At 40.6% G+C, this 14,612-nt stretch overlaps 1 protein-coding gene across 1 annotated transcript in view; it reads right to left on the bottom strand.

The window, feature by feature from the left end:
• The window catches only part of RYR3 (ryanodine receptor 3), a 366,192-nt gene that overhangs the window by 68,799 nt on the left and 282,781 nt on the right, over positions 1-14,612 (bottom strand). Inside the window, exons 65-73 of the mRNA XM_015409322.1 lie at positions 13,734-13,785; positions 7,497-7,556; positions 3,598-3,697; positions 3,066-3,136; positions 2,686-2,762; positions 1,663-1,736; positions 1,409-1,426; positions 858-938; positions 273-361 (exon numbers count right to left, since the gene is read on the bottom strand). Coding sequence (XP_015264808.1) covers positions 273-361; positions 858-938; positions 1,409-1,426; positions 1,663-1,736; positions 2,686-2,762; positions 3,066-3,136; positions 3,598-3,697; positions 7,497-7,556; positions 13,734-13,785 — 622 coding nt within the window. The remainder of the gene's footprint in view (positions 1-272; positions 362-857; positions 939-1,408; positions 1,427-1,662; positions 1,737-2,685; positions 2,763-3,065; positions 3,137-3,597; positions 3,698-7,496; positions 7,557-13,733; positions 13,786-14,612) is intronic.

Genomic DNA, 14,612 nt, shown 5'->3' with positions numbered 1-14,612 from the left:
ATTCTCCCTACATGGACCCTCAAAGCATATTACGATGAAATCATAAAATGAATTCAAAATAATGAACAATATAATGTAGCCATAAAAAATAGAAGAACATGCAATAATGGGCAATATCATGGAAGCTCTCAGAAGAGAGAGAGAGCAACAGAAGTAAATTGTCAACAGTGGCATCAATTATGGTATAAACATTTTTGGTTATGGTATAAATAGTGTTTCCAAAAAAGGAGGCAAGGCAATGGAGACACAATAAAAATTGTTCTGCATCTTACCTGAAGACGCAAGAGATAATCAACTGTGCTAATAATGATATTCACTGTTGTGGTGTTTCCCATCTGAGTGCGTAGATAATTCTGAAAATCTGAAATATTAAAATAATTTGAATAAATAAAGGATGAATACATAAAAATAAATGTCATATTTGCTTCTATACTGGAAACGGAAAAATACGAATTGCATTATCATTATGAAGGGAATGTTATCTTTATCAGCTGCAGTTTATACATCCAGAATAGTATCATGTTTAAAAATGATGCAGAATGTAAATATTTCTTAAGCAAAAGCTATCAGAAATAGTATTTACACATCTTTTCATACTTTATTTTATTTGTTACATGCATATATTATGATTTGGCAATCTGATTTTGAGTCAGAAAAAAATAACTAGTCTATGTTAGAAATGTCCACCTCCCCTCAAACTCTAAGATACTATTTAATCAAAGGCTGTTGAATAAATTCCCTTTCTGGGGAAAAAAATCAAAATCAATTTAGATGGGAAAACATTTGATAGCTTTTTTCTCCAAGAAAGGATTTGAATGAAACAGCAAGTTACTGAAAATGTACTGCAGCCCACTTACCATTGTTATGACCTTCACACAGCAGTTGTAAAAATCTAAACAGATCTTTAGTAAACTCATCATTCTGTAGTACTTTCTCACCTTGAAAATATACAGTACAATGAATTATGCAATCATCAGTATTTTCAAAACATGCAGAACATATATTATCTTCCAACAGCATCCTTCAAACTATGTGATTTTAATAAAAAGCAAATACTGTAAGCTGATTTACAGTAATTTTTAAAAGAATGTATTGGAGAGAATGATAAAAAACAAACCATGAAACAGAAAAAGCAAAGCCAAAATATTTAGCACTCCAAAGCATTCATGATCGAAACTACAGGACTAAAGATCTAATAGGTAAATGGTTAGTCATTAATCAAACCATGCCTTAAATATGAAAGACACTTCTTTAATTAAGCATCGAATTGTTTCTCCAAGCTCAACACGCAACCGGCTGCGGATCATGAAACTAAACCTAAAGGATGTCTGGAAAGATGCAATTAAAGAAGATTTCTTTCAGGATTTGCAACACACAATAGCATCAAAAGCTGTAAACCCAAACGTACCACGCTCACGTACGATAACTGTGGATCAAAGAAAAATAATAAGAATACAGGATAAGAAAGTTATAAATTACATGATTTTTTTGTTTAAATGTTTTTCTTGGAAACTAAAAAAGCATAATAGTTGAATACTAGATTATTTAATGAAACTAGCAATAAAGAAATCCATGTGATTATAAAACCTATTTTGATGTTAAAAGAGAAAAGAAAGTGTAATCGTTATGTTGAATTAGAAGTACCATATTTATTATACTTACGTGTTCCTTCTTCTGTAACCATTCCAAGGCCTTCTGCTTTATTTTGTCTCTCAAAGGCATTCAAGTCAAGAACACTTTTAACAAACAAACAAACAAAAAATCCTGAAAGGACTGTTGTATCTAATAGCAACAGAGTCCCTGAACTAATGCTAGTGTGTGTTTGTGAATAAACAAAACGTTCAATCAACAAAGTTACAAAGACTTTTTTTCAATTTGAAGGTTAAAATCTTTGCACTACCAAAGGTTGTTAAAGGATCAAGGTGTCTTCTTAATTCTAATGTTTCATAGTAATCCTTCTACTGCTGTCACAGCAAATTACATGGGGAGATAAAAGACTGGGTCATTTGGGGGGGATGCGGGGGGACGCCATCCCCCCGGGTGAGGTGCGGGAGGGCGGGGCCTGGAGCTCCCTGCTGGTGCTCGCTGGAGGTCGCCGCCAGCTGTGGGGAGGACACACTTCCGGTGATGTCAGGGGGTGTGGCATATGCTAATGAGTTATGCTAATAAGTCCCCCTAGCTCTTTTTCTACGAAATGACCCCTGGATAAAATGATCCTAAAATACTTTAAAAATGCCTAACTTACTCTCTCACCAAAATTCTATGTGAGTTGACCTACACCATTTAGTAAAAACATAATATTTTGAATACCAAATTCATTTAAAACATTTATTTTCTATACCGAGACTTAAATTGTTGGACCTAGAAGAATGAGTATGTCTCAAGAAAATGTTTTTATTTTGTGTGGGGGAAAATGCATTTTCTGTAGAGTGAACCAGTGACAAAAATCCAGAAACTGATGAATGTATAAGAATCTAATACTGCTCTGTTACAAAAAGCTACTTTGGAATTTAGTATGAGAACTTTTCAAAAGAGAAGTTAGAAAGAAAAAAAGTATGCATACAGAGTGATAAATCCATTCGCCATGTGTTGAGTTTATGAAAGTTAGAGAGCAAGCTGGCATTCTATGAAAGAGGTCTGTCTGCTTGATTCAGCAGTGTTACCAGAAAAGTCATGTGTCTTTACCTGCAAGATTGCATTAAGCCAGAAAGACTCTGAAAAAACCCAGCATCTTTTTTCTCCTTCAGATAGTCCAACATTTTCTGAAAACAAAAGTTTGAGGAAAATATGTATTTAAAATGGGCAGAGGCTATTTATGGCACTTTCACCCAGAACAGCTTTAATCTTTTCTTATATTCACAAAGCTTCTACCATTTTACCTAGCAATCTGACATGTGCTGAAAGAACAATTGCTCACACATTTCCTTATTCAATTTCCTAAACAGCCAAATTGCTCTTAACTGTAATCCTTAACCTCTCAATGCTTCTAGCAATAAAATATTAATATTCTCAACATAATATGCATGCACAGATAGAATATGAAACTGTTAAATATGGTTACCTGCTTCGGAGTTGCCTCCATTTAGAATAGCAATACCAAGTTTCAGGGTTTCTACTACCATGGCCCCCATTTCTCCTGTTAATCAAGAACACAATTATTCAACTGTGAGTAATGTAACTCTTGTTTAAAAATCTTTTCAAGCAGTATCACCAGACATTATATTTGTAAAAATTGCTGTTTGGGTCAAAACAAACAACCAACAACCCATTACAACAAAACACCATTTCACTGAGTGCACTCTCCCTGCCTTATCTGCTAGGCTTCTCAGTAGACTGGGGTGATACTACATTTGCAATTTGATTTGGTCTCAGGAACACAAAAATACATGCCAGTACTGTAACTGCCAAATTTAAGCACATTTTTGCACCACCATTTGATAATGAGATTTAAGCTACTATGAGATATTGTTTGGACTTCTAATTTTATATTTTAGTATGTTTCTAATGTGGGATCAGCCCCTTTGTACCCCAAGGATCAACCAAAACAATGCATGCATAACAATCTAATAATCTTTTATTTATTTACAGAAACTTTACCTTTACTGGCACTAATCATCTGTAATACCATCTCAGCAGCTCCGCGTTCATGGAGTCGAGACTGTTGATAAAGAGTTTTTTGCTTTTCCATTTCTTTTTCCTGAACATGAGAATACAGAGATAATTCAGAACTTCTTTTTTCTTAATATGTAATGGTAGCAGTAAAACCAGTTAAAAACTACAGGAAGGAAGGAAGGAAGGAAGGAAGGAAGGAAGGAAGGAAGGAAGGAAGGAAGGAAGGAAGGAAGGACAGCACTGTTAAATCCAGTAAGAGTAACAGTGCAGTCCTATGAAAAGACACTCCAGTCTAACTCACTTATTTTAATATCTTAGATCTGAGGAACTGCACAAAGGATAGCATTGTAAATGAGATGCTAATTGGATTATCAGCCTGATGATAAACTACCCCACTGTGGCAACATCTGGTAAACTTTGATTTTCATGAACAAATCTCCATAACACTTTTGTAAAAAAGTTTCACTGATACTGAAAATGTACATATTCATGCAGTTCTTCATCTTAGACAATATCTTTTCAGGAAGAGTTTGGATAGAGCAGAGGTGCTGAACTCATTTGTTATGAGGGCTGAATTTGACATAAATTGGACTTTGTTGGGCCGGGTGATGTGTGTCATAAAATGTAATGCCAGGTAGCATAGATATAAACTTTATAAAGAACACAAACACAAAGATATTATAGTAGCTATTCCATTGGGGCCCCACATTAGGAGGGTGTGTGTGTTGAAACTAATATTTCTCTGTAAAACTGAAGTTCCTTGAGTTTGTTGAACTCTATATTTTAACTGTGATTAGTCCCAATGCCCCCCCAAATATAAACTATAAATATAAATGGTCTGAGCCTAGGACCCAGGGGAAGAACATGAAATGGCTGAGACTTCCGGTTTAAGCGTTTCGACGCTTGGACGTGTCTCGTCTTGCTTAGATGGAGACGCGCCGAGACCCAGCTGACGGGAGGGGGTCGAGTTCGTCCCGGACCTCCAGCCTGGGGACACCCAAGGAATTGAAGCTCACCTTCTTCCCCGATAGGTACCGTTGCCGCGGAGCCAGCATGGCGCCCAGAGACGACTGCCAGAGCAAGCGATCACGACCAAACTTCTAAAAAGACTTCCAAAAGATCTCCAAGGCTACAAACTGTGAGTTAAGCAAAGCTCAGGTGAAAAATAAGCGAATGGAGCCTTGGTAGTAATTGGAAGTGCCTAAGTTTGAAGCACGGGGGGAGGAGATTTCAAGCTCCCCCCCATATGAGTAAACTGTAAATACGGTTTTAAAGTGAAAACAAAAAGACTTTGAGCCAAACCAAATGTATAAGAAGTTAAGCGAACACAAAAGCTGCTAAAATATACGAAGCAGAATTAAAACGCAAAACTTTTGCTTTGTTTTGGAAAATTTATTTCTTGTTGATATTACGGCTGGGAGAGGATGGAGAGCACCGGAGAAAAAACTGATGACCGGAAATAACATACCAATGACTCCCTCCCAGAACCAGGAAGCATCTACAGACTTCTCTTCGTTGTTAGCAAATGCACTGCGCCCTCTAATGGATCAGATGACTACTATCAACACCGAACTAGATAATGTGCAAAAGCAGTTAAAGCAGATGGATAAGAGAACCACAGCAACCGAGAAAATGTTGAAAAAGATGGAAAAACAGACTGAGAGTATTAATAAAAGAGTGAATGAAGCAGAGATCCTCGGATAAAACCCAATTAATACAGCTCCAGCTGGAAAGATCCATGTATGTTCTACACTTCCATGGAATACCTGAGGATAAGAATGAGGACTTAAAGGAACTCTTGGTGGTTGCCTTGGTCCCACTAATGGATTATAAACAAGAAGACTTAATTAAGGAAATCGATGTGGCGTACAGGACTTATCTGGATTTTATAAAGAAAAATAAACTTCCAGAGGAAACTTACTTAAAATTCATGAAACGATCAACCAGAGAACTGGTGCTAAAGTCAACAATGGGGAAATACTTACAAATCAAGAATGAAGAGATAAAAATTTTGAAAGACATCCCATCTGAAGTAAGAAAAAAGAGGAAACTATACAGGATGCTTACTCTCTCCCTGCAAAAAAACGGAACACCGTATAGATGGCTATTCCCGGAAGGGTTGAGTTTTAATTACCAGGATAAAAAATATAAAATTGACTCTGTTTCAAAAGTGGAAAGATTTATGGATCAAATGTTCAATGTAAAAAAGAAGCAGAAGGAAAAGAATCTAAAACCGGATATGGAGGAAGAAGAAGAAGAGGAGGAGTCCTACTCATAGGACTCAACAAGACAAACTTCTTCGTCATCAGAATCATCTGAATTGGAGAAAGGAGAGGCCGCTCCCAAACTGCAGAAAATGAAGAAATCTAAGAAGAGAGGACTCTAAAACTAAAGCATGAGTGCTAAGGGCAGTAATTGTGCCAAGCTAATAACTTTATATTTTTATAATCAAACTAATCTCTGTATAACCTGTACTAATAGGTTAAAAAGATCTATTCTCTTAGCTTTTCAGATCGTGATTTGTATTAGTCTTTACCCTATCCCCATATCCAGTAGGAGATTTAGAATAGAATGGTAGTTTTCCTTCCCCTATCCAGTAGACTATATGTATCTAGATCTCCCTGACCCATTTCCCATAGTAATAGTTTTTTTTTAATTTTTTTATTTGCATCATAAATTATTATTACATTACTTTACCATCCCAATTCTCTTATGATACGTTTTCCCCCTTTTATATCCCACCCCCCACAAGGTGGCCATCACATAACTACAAATTAAAGTTTTAACCATGAGCACATTTTTTTCATTTTTTCAAGTATAACGGAATTAGCTTCTCCATTATTTACCCACTGAAAGTATATAGACCATTTCTTTTTTATCTCCTTCATTTTTCCATCCCATACCTTATTTTGTTTAATACATTCCAAAATATCTGACTGGATGTATTCGTATAAATAGTCGTTCCATCTATCTAAAGACCACTTCAAACTCTCCTTCCAACCATGTGCAATCACAGCATGCGCTGCTAGTAAGATTGCTTTAAAAATAATTTCCCATAGTAATAGTGATAGGGCATTAGTATTCCTTTCCCCATCCCATATTTGTAATGTGTAGTGTGTAGAAAATGCAAAAATAAAAAGAAATTCCCCTTCAGGGGGGTTAAAAAATAAAAACAATTGTGGCAGTTTCCCCCCCCCCCCCCGCCCCGCTCTCCAGGTCTACTCAGAGTGCCAGTGGCTTTCCAGGGTCTCAGGTTTTTTTTTTTTACAGGGTTGTTTGAGATAATAATTTTGGGAGTCCTCTTCAGCACTTGTTCTGCTATTATTCCATTGGAGCTCCACATTAGGAGGGTGTGTGTGTTAAAACTAATATTTCCCTGCAAAACTGGAGTCCCTTGAGTTTGCAAAATTCTATATTTTAACCCTGGCTGGTCCAAAACCTTCCCACCCAGTGCCTTAAAATGTGCCTGTCTAAATTTGAAAGGTGGGAAAATAGTGGAATTTTGCAAAGCAAATTTTAAAATTAAAAAAGAAGCACAAGGATCACAGCAGAAGGACCCTGGCTCCTACCCGTGAGGAGGACTACAGAGGCCAGGAGCAGTAGCTGGGAATTTTGGCAGCCCTGCCCTCTGCTCTTTATACTCCAAGGCAGCTCAAGCTCAGAACAGTGAGAATGGGCAGGGGAGGGGGGAGATAAGAGAGCTCCACTCCGGGCTGGATTAAAGGACTGGGCGGGCTGGTTCTGGCCTACAGGCCATAGGTTTGACACCCCTGGGATAGAATGTATAACTTGTCTCTCAAAATAGCAATTATCATTACATTGTCTCTATTGTTACTTAAGTTTTACAAACTGTGAGATAAAAGAATTATAGTTAAAAGATTCACCTCAAACGTCTTCTCCTTTTCTTCATCGTCATCATCATCATCTTCTTCACTTTGACAGCTCTGTTTTTCATGTGGAGGAGAATTCAGGAGTATTGTTAAGGCAATATTTACAAGACATACATTTTTCTGCTTGTTTAAAAACTTTCATATACCTGGCACCTCAATGAATTCACCCATACACATCATAGGGTCCTTTTATATTCATTCACTCACTCCCTCACTCTCTCTCTCTCTCTCTCTCTCTCTCACACACACACACACACACACACACACACAAACATATCCAGGTTCTTCTCCCGTCTGCACTAGAAATACCAGTAATCTTATCTCACTTACATGAAATGGGGAAAAAAATCTTGGAATTTCTAGTAAGTGTACAAAAGGGATCGAGCACCCAAAAGAGGACTAAATCCTCCAGTTCATTTTTATTCCTCCAGTTTTACTGGAAATAAGATCTTAACTCTCATCCCAAAATCTCTGTGATTGGAACAGGAACAGAAGGAGCATGAGAGTGTTTTTAGACAAGTAAGTTCAGCAACTTTTTGCCCTTCCCTTATTCATCCTTTTCCTGCTTCCTTGTACACCTCATGTACACAACTTGGAAACATGATCTAGCCCCAGTTCTTCCAGCCAAGGCACATGACCCCTCCTCCCCATGTATTATGTCTTCTACTTAGTGCAGGTGAGTTTACATGTGCAGAAATTACCAGTTGCTGACTTACACTGAAATCCTAGATCCAGATGGTCAGCCATGTTGATCTGAAACAGTAGAACAAATTTAGAGTCCAGTGGCACCTTTAAGACCAACAAAGGTTTATTCAAGGTATTAACTTTCGTGTGCAAGGCACACTTTTGAATAAACCTTTGAATAAACCTCTTAAAGGTGCCACTGGACTCTAAATTTGTTCTACTGAAATCCTAAACAGGTCTGTTCATAATTCCTCTGAAGTCTACTCAGTGGGGCTTACTCCCAGGACAGTGTCCTAAGGATTATAGTGTTAATTATCAGTAGTCCCCATTTTTATCTTTGTAGCAGATTAGAATGCAAAACATTCTGGTAACTCAGAGAAATTGTAGCCACAATTTACAGTCCTGAGTGCATCTTCCAATCAAACTTCATCCTAGGTTCTGTTCAGCCAGCATTTCTTAGTGTCATGATTCCCATGGCAATATAATTTATAAAGTTCATTTCATATGGGTGTACTTGTTTGTGTCTGATACCGTAAAGCTAGTAAACTGGAATTTTAATCATTTTTCTTCATGAACCCTCCTAAATTTGAGGTTTACATCAAGGCCTGCATCAACTATATTCACCCAGAGGAAGAAAATCAGATTATCATTGCATTATTACCAGGGCTATTTATGGGCAGGAATGGAGTTCCGGCTGGCTTCAGAGTTGGCCACACCCACCACAGCCAAAACCTCTGCGTGCATGGCTACAGAGAGAAGGCCTGGAGAGTGACCCCCCTGGCAACTCCGAGGCGGGTGGGCCGGAGGGGGCTGGAAGGATTGGGGAGGTATTTAAATGCCTCCCTGTGCCTTCCCCGGCATGTCCAGGGCCAGCTTGCCCAGGCTTCCCGCAGCAACAGGGCACCTGAGGAAGCCAAGGGAAGGCATGGGGTGTGACCTATTATGCTAATGAGTTTCTGCTGTTGGGTGTGGCTTATTATGCTAATGAGTTCCTGCTGGGCTTTTTCTGCCAAAAAAGCCCTGATTATTACTAACTATTAGGCTGTGTTAATAAATATGTGAAGATGCAGGCCTGCTAGGAATTTGGGACATTTACACTAGATCTCTCACTCCAGATTACTATAACCCCTTAGGGGCCTGAACAAGCCAACTTCCCTCCCCATTCTAGTTTCCTTTTTCATACAGCATGCTCAATGCACATCAAACCGGTATTATTATGTCTGGGTTCTTCTTTTTAATTGATGTTTTTCTGCATGCTTAGATTCCCCAAGTATGTACAAGTAACTTGCTTATCTGTATGTGGTTTGCCTTTGTGACTAGTGAGGACTCCTGATTTATTATTAGCAAAAATAATATTTATCTATTTATTATTTGCATTTATATCCCACCCATCCCATGAGCAGGCTCAGGGCGGGTAACATCATTATAATAAATACAATTTCAATTTAAAATACAATAAAACATTCTAACAATTAAAACAATGGGTACAGTTTGAAACAGCATCAATTGGCTATAAAGTTCTGGCCCCATGGTGCAGTGAGTTAAAGGCCAGTTGTCGGTGGTCAGTAAATAGACAGGTGACAGCAACCTCAGGAAGGCCATATATGGGCGCCTGTTGCCTCAACCAAAGGCTTGGTGGAACAGCTCCATCTTGCAGGCCCTGCAGAATTGAAGAAGATCCCTGGTCTCAATAGGGAGCATGTTCCATCAGGCTGGGGCCAGGACAGATAAAGCCCTGGCCTTGGTTGAGGCAAGACGGGTGTCCTTCGGGGCAGGGACCACCAGGAGGTGTTGATCTTTAGAGTGTAATGTTCTTTGAGGTGTATATGGGAAGAGGCGGTCCCTTAGATATGTTGGCCCCAGGTTGTATAAGGCTTTAAAGGTCAAAACCAGCACCTTGAAGTGAATCCGGTACTCAACTGGCAACCAATGCAATTAGCGGAGCATTTGCCTAATGTGAGCCCGCACAGGCATTGACGTCAGAAAGCGCGCCACCACATTCTGCACCAGTTGTAATTTCTGGATCAGCTTCAAGGGTAAACCTGCGTAGAGCGAGTTGCCGTAATCAAGTCTGGAAGTGACCATTGCTTCGATCACCATTGCTAGGTCTTGGGGGGAAAGATAGGGCTTAAGTAGCCTGATCTGCCTAAGATGGAAAAACGCAGATCTGGCAACTGCAGCAACCTGGGCCTCTGTGGAAAGAGAGGCATCCAGTGTCACTACCAGACTCCTCACTGTCTGGGCTGGACCCAAAAGTGCCCCTTCCAGTGTGGGGAGCCTAGTGCTCACATCCAACCCCCCTCGACTCAGGTACAGGACCTCTGTCTTTGATGGATTTAACTTCAACCAACTCTGCTGCAACCATCAAGCCATAGCATCCAAAGCCTCAGCCAAGTTTGTAGGAACGGAAGACGGGTGGCCATCCATTAATAAATAGAACTGGGTGTCATCAGCATACTGATGACAACCCAGCCCATAACTCTGGACTAACTGGGTGAGGGGGCGCATATAAATGTTAAATAACATTGGTGAGAGAATCGTCCCCTGCGGCACTCCACATTCCAGTGGGTATAGCGGGGAGACCCTCTCGCCAAGAGCCACCCTCTGTCCTCGACCATAGAGGAAGGAGGAAAACCATTTCAAGGCAGTCCCCTGAACTTCTATGTCAGTGAGGCAGTGGGTCAATAGATCATAGTTGACCACAGCAAAAACCACCATTAGATCTAATAGTAACAGCAGCGCCGATCTGCCCCAATCCAGATGTCTACAGAGGTCATCTGTAAGGGTGACCAGAGCCGTCTCCATCCCAAGACCAGGACAGAAGCCAGACTGGAAGGAATCAAGGATGGAAGGGTCATTCAGGAAAGCCTGTTGTTGTTTGGCCACCGCTCTCTCAACCACATTACCCAGGAACGGTAAGTTTGACACCGGGTGGTAGTTGGTTAGGACCATAGGGTCCAATGATTTTTTTTCAAGAGTGGATGAACTACTGCCTCCTTCAAAGCCTCTGAGAAAGTTCCAGTAGAAAGAGACAAGTTGATAATTTCTCCCAGAGGGACCCAAATGCTCTCCCCGCAGGCTTTCACCAACTAGGAAGGGCATGGGTTGAGGAGGCAAGTAGTCGGCCTTACCGCTGCCAGGATCCTGTCAACTTCCTCCTGGGAGAGTCGATTGAAGTGGTCCAATATAGGACCAGAAGACGGACAAGGGGCTTCCAGTTCTCTTACTGTCTCAATTGTGGTTGGGAGGTCCTGGCGGAGTGTCATGATCTTATCTGCAAAACAGCTCACAAATGCCCCGCAGCCAGTGGCCAATTCCCTACTATTTGTTCTGCCCTGTGGCACAGTCGTAATGGATTGAATAATTCTAAATAATTGAGCCGGATGTGAGCTCGCAGATGCAATGGAGGCCACACAGAAATCCTTCTTCACAGCCATCTCATAGGCTTTCATAAGCATCCTATAAGATGCTTGTGACACTTTGTCACGAGCACGCAGCCACCTCTGCTCTAGCTGTCTTAGCTCCTGCTTCATCCTCCACAGCTCCAATGTATACCAAGGTGCCGCTTTGGTGCAAAGGCATAGAGGGTGCCAGGGAGTGATCTCGTTGATGGCTTCAGAGAGCCGGTGCTCCCAGTCCTCCATCAACTCATTCAATGAGTCGCCAGGAGGCATTGGATCCCGCAGAACTTCCTGAAGCCAAATGGGTTCCATTTGACTCAGCGGGGAAGCATAAATGCACTCGCCGCCTAAACAGGGAAGTTGTGGAATGTTCAGGAAGGCACGGAATGCTCAGCTGGACCTTCAGGGTGAAGTGGTCAGACCATGGGACTACATCTGTAGTCATCTGATCCATATGTATCCCCATCCCAAAAATCAGATCCAGCATATGGCCCACTTGATGCATGGGAGCCAATACAAGCTGGGAGATCCCCAGTGCCTCCATGGACGACAGCAGGCCTGGGAAGATGCTGCATCATCGGCATGGACATTGAAGTCACCCAAGACCAGAAGCCTGGGGTATTCCAATGCCCAATCTGATACAGCATCTAGCAGGTAGGACAGGGTATCTGCTGGTGTGTTAGGCGGTCAGTACACCAGCCAGATAGCCAAACTCTCCTCAATATCACACGCCAGGCCTACACATTCAGTACCGGAGATTGTTGAGGTGGGGAGTGACCTGAAGCAACAAAATTCATGGATAAGCAAAGCTACCCCCCCACCTATATGTCCGAGATTGGTGAAAGACTGAAAACCCAGGTGGGGTAAGCTGGTTTAAGGTGACAGTTTCACCATCCCTCACCCAGGTTTCGGTTACACAGGCTAAGTCTACCCATGGCACTGTGAAATAATCACTGAGCACGTTGATCTTATTATTGATCGACCTGGTGTTCACTAACACCAGTATCAGAGAAGGGTAAGTTTTCCTAGCCCCACAACCAACATCTCTCAGGATGGGACGATGATAACAGCAGCTGAATAGCCCAGACTAGCCTTGAGCTCATTGGAGCTCAGAAGCTAAGCAGGCTCGGCCATGGTTAGGTACTTTGATGGGAGACCACCCAGGAAGACTTGGGTTGCTATGCAGTGGTAGGCACTGGCAAACCACCTCTGCTCATCTCTAGCCTTTAAAACCCCTTGAGGTGTCACCATAAATTGGTTGTGACATGATAGTGCTTAATTAATTACTAAATAATGATAGTAGAGGCTCATTCCAGCTCACTGTGGGCACAGCATAGGTACATGGAAGATCTCAATAGAATGATTTCTTCTCTCATGTGTGCATATGCAAGCATAGTGCTGCACAAATACAGGGAATGCAAGTGCATATTCCTTCAATTGAGTGGATGGGAGACATACACAGGCGTCCGTCATGGTTTTGGTATGTTAAGCTTTGGTGTGTAGTCTGCAGGGCTCTGTCAAGCCCTTTGGGCATTTTTCTACACAGAAGTGACTGGCTTGAACCCCAAAAATAAATTATTAATAGAACAATTATATTAATCACAAGAAAACAGCAGGGGGCCCTACATATAGAAAATTATATTTGTTACTTCAAATTAAGATTTCTCAATAGCCTTAAACTACTTGTATATAATTACCTGGGGTACTACCCCAAACTTAGGTTAAAAACTTTGTAATAGTAAAGAGTAACCTACGCATGAATAGTAGCTTGCTAATTTAGACTGAGGCCGTGGACCGGAAGGAGGGGATTTAACCCTTTCTTTAACCGCAATCAGCCTTCCCCAGTGTTCTTATTTGACATGTAGGAGAAAACACACAGGAAACCATATAAACAAGCAGCTTTAGAGGGCAAGCTGAAGTCAGGAAAACTGTGCAGAGGAAAATAATTAAAACCCCTCCTTCCATGTCATGGTCCCAACTGAATCCCAGTTATCCCATTGCTATCATTCACCATTTGGGGGGGGGGAATTCCAAGGAGATCTGTCAGATCAAGCGGCTCAAATTTCAAAAGGATTAAAAATTACATAACAAAAATTGAGACCTGAAAATAACTGTTTTAAGGTGGATTTTGAAATAAGATACATACCTTTGCCATCATTGCTGAATATGCAGTATACAAAGGGTCATTATCCAATTTGCTGTAATAAAGTAGTTGTATTACTAAAACTGTTTCTGTAGTGAACTTAGAAGTCACCAGGTGAACTGCAATTCCATGTATCAATAAAGCAGATTGACTTTCAACTTCCTGCAAACCATGATACCATCTGACAAGCCTGTAAGTCTAGGGACTATATTGGATTGTTAAAGCATACATTTACAATTGAATAACATATCTGTTGACGTGCAAGAAAATAATTTATTTTTCCTCTATTGTGCCCAAAAATGCTTACAAGCTACCGGAGATTCCAGCCATGGTTTTTCTATAGCTCTGATGATTATCTATGATTTTATCAGGCACTAAATCGATTTTCAACAATAACTGAAAACTCTAATTAACTATAACGTTCTCTCCTTGTTCTGTTGATTTTCTTTTTGAGATGGCTACAATCTGATTTACACAGGCACAAATCTTAAGGTTTAACTACTCCTTTCTTTTTACTTATTTTATTAGCTTAATACTCTATTAAAATGAAATAATAATACCTATGTCAACCAACATTGTCCCATGCACTATTTGGGGGGAAAATACTATAACAAGTTGACAGTTAAAATGAAGATCTCAACTGTCATCTCCAGCACTACAGGAACTACTAAGGGGCTCCTTACACAGTAGGTGCAAAGGCATGTACCAGAGTCCTAATGGCCCATTATGTTTAACCCTTTCCCTGTCCACTACTTCTTCAATCCAAGCCACCAGCACCCTTCCCCAGCTTTTTCCTTCATCGCATTTGCACAGGCAAACTTGAGTTTGAAACTCTACTGGGGAAAAGGCAAATAATGAAAGAAGATGGTTTAGAGCAGGAAT

The sequence above is a fragment of the Gekko japonicus genome, unplaced genomic scaffold, assembly GCF_001447785.1.
Source record: "Gekko japonicus isolate JY-2015 unplaced genomic scaffold, Gekko_japonicus_V1.1 scaffold613, whole genome shotgun sequence".
Lineage (NCBI taxonomy): Eukaryota > Metazoa > Chordata > Lepidosauria > Squamata > Gekkonidae > Gekko > Gekko japonicus.
The sequence above is the reverse complement of the archived record's forward strand: the minus strand, read 5'-3'. Positions and strand labels throughout refer to the sequence as shown.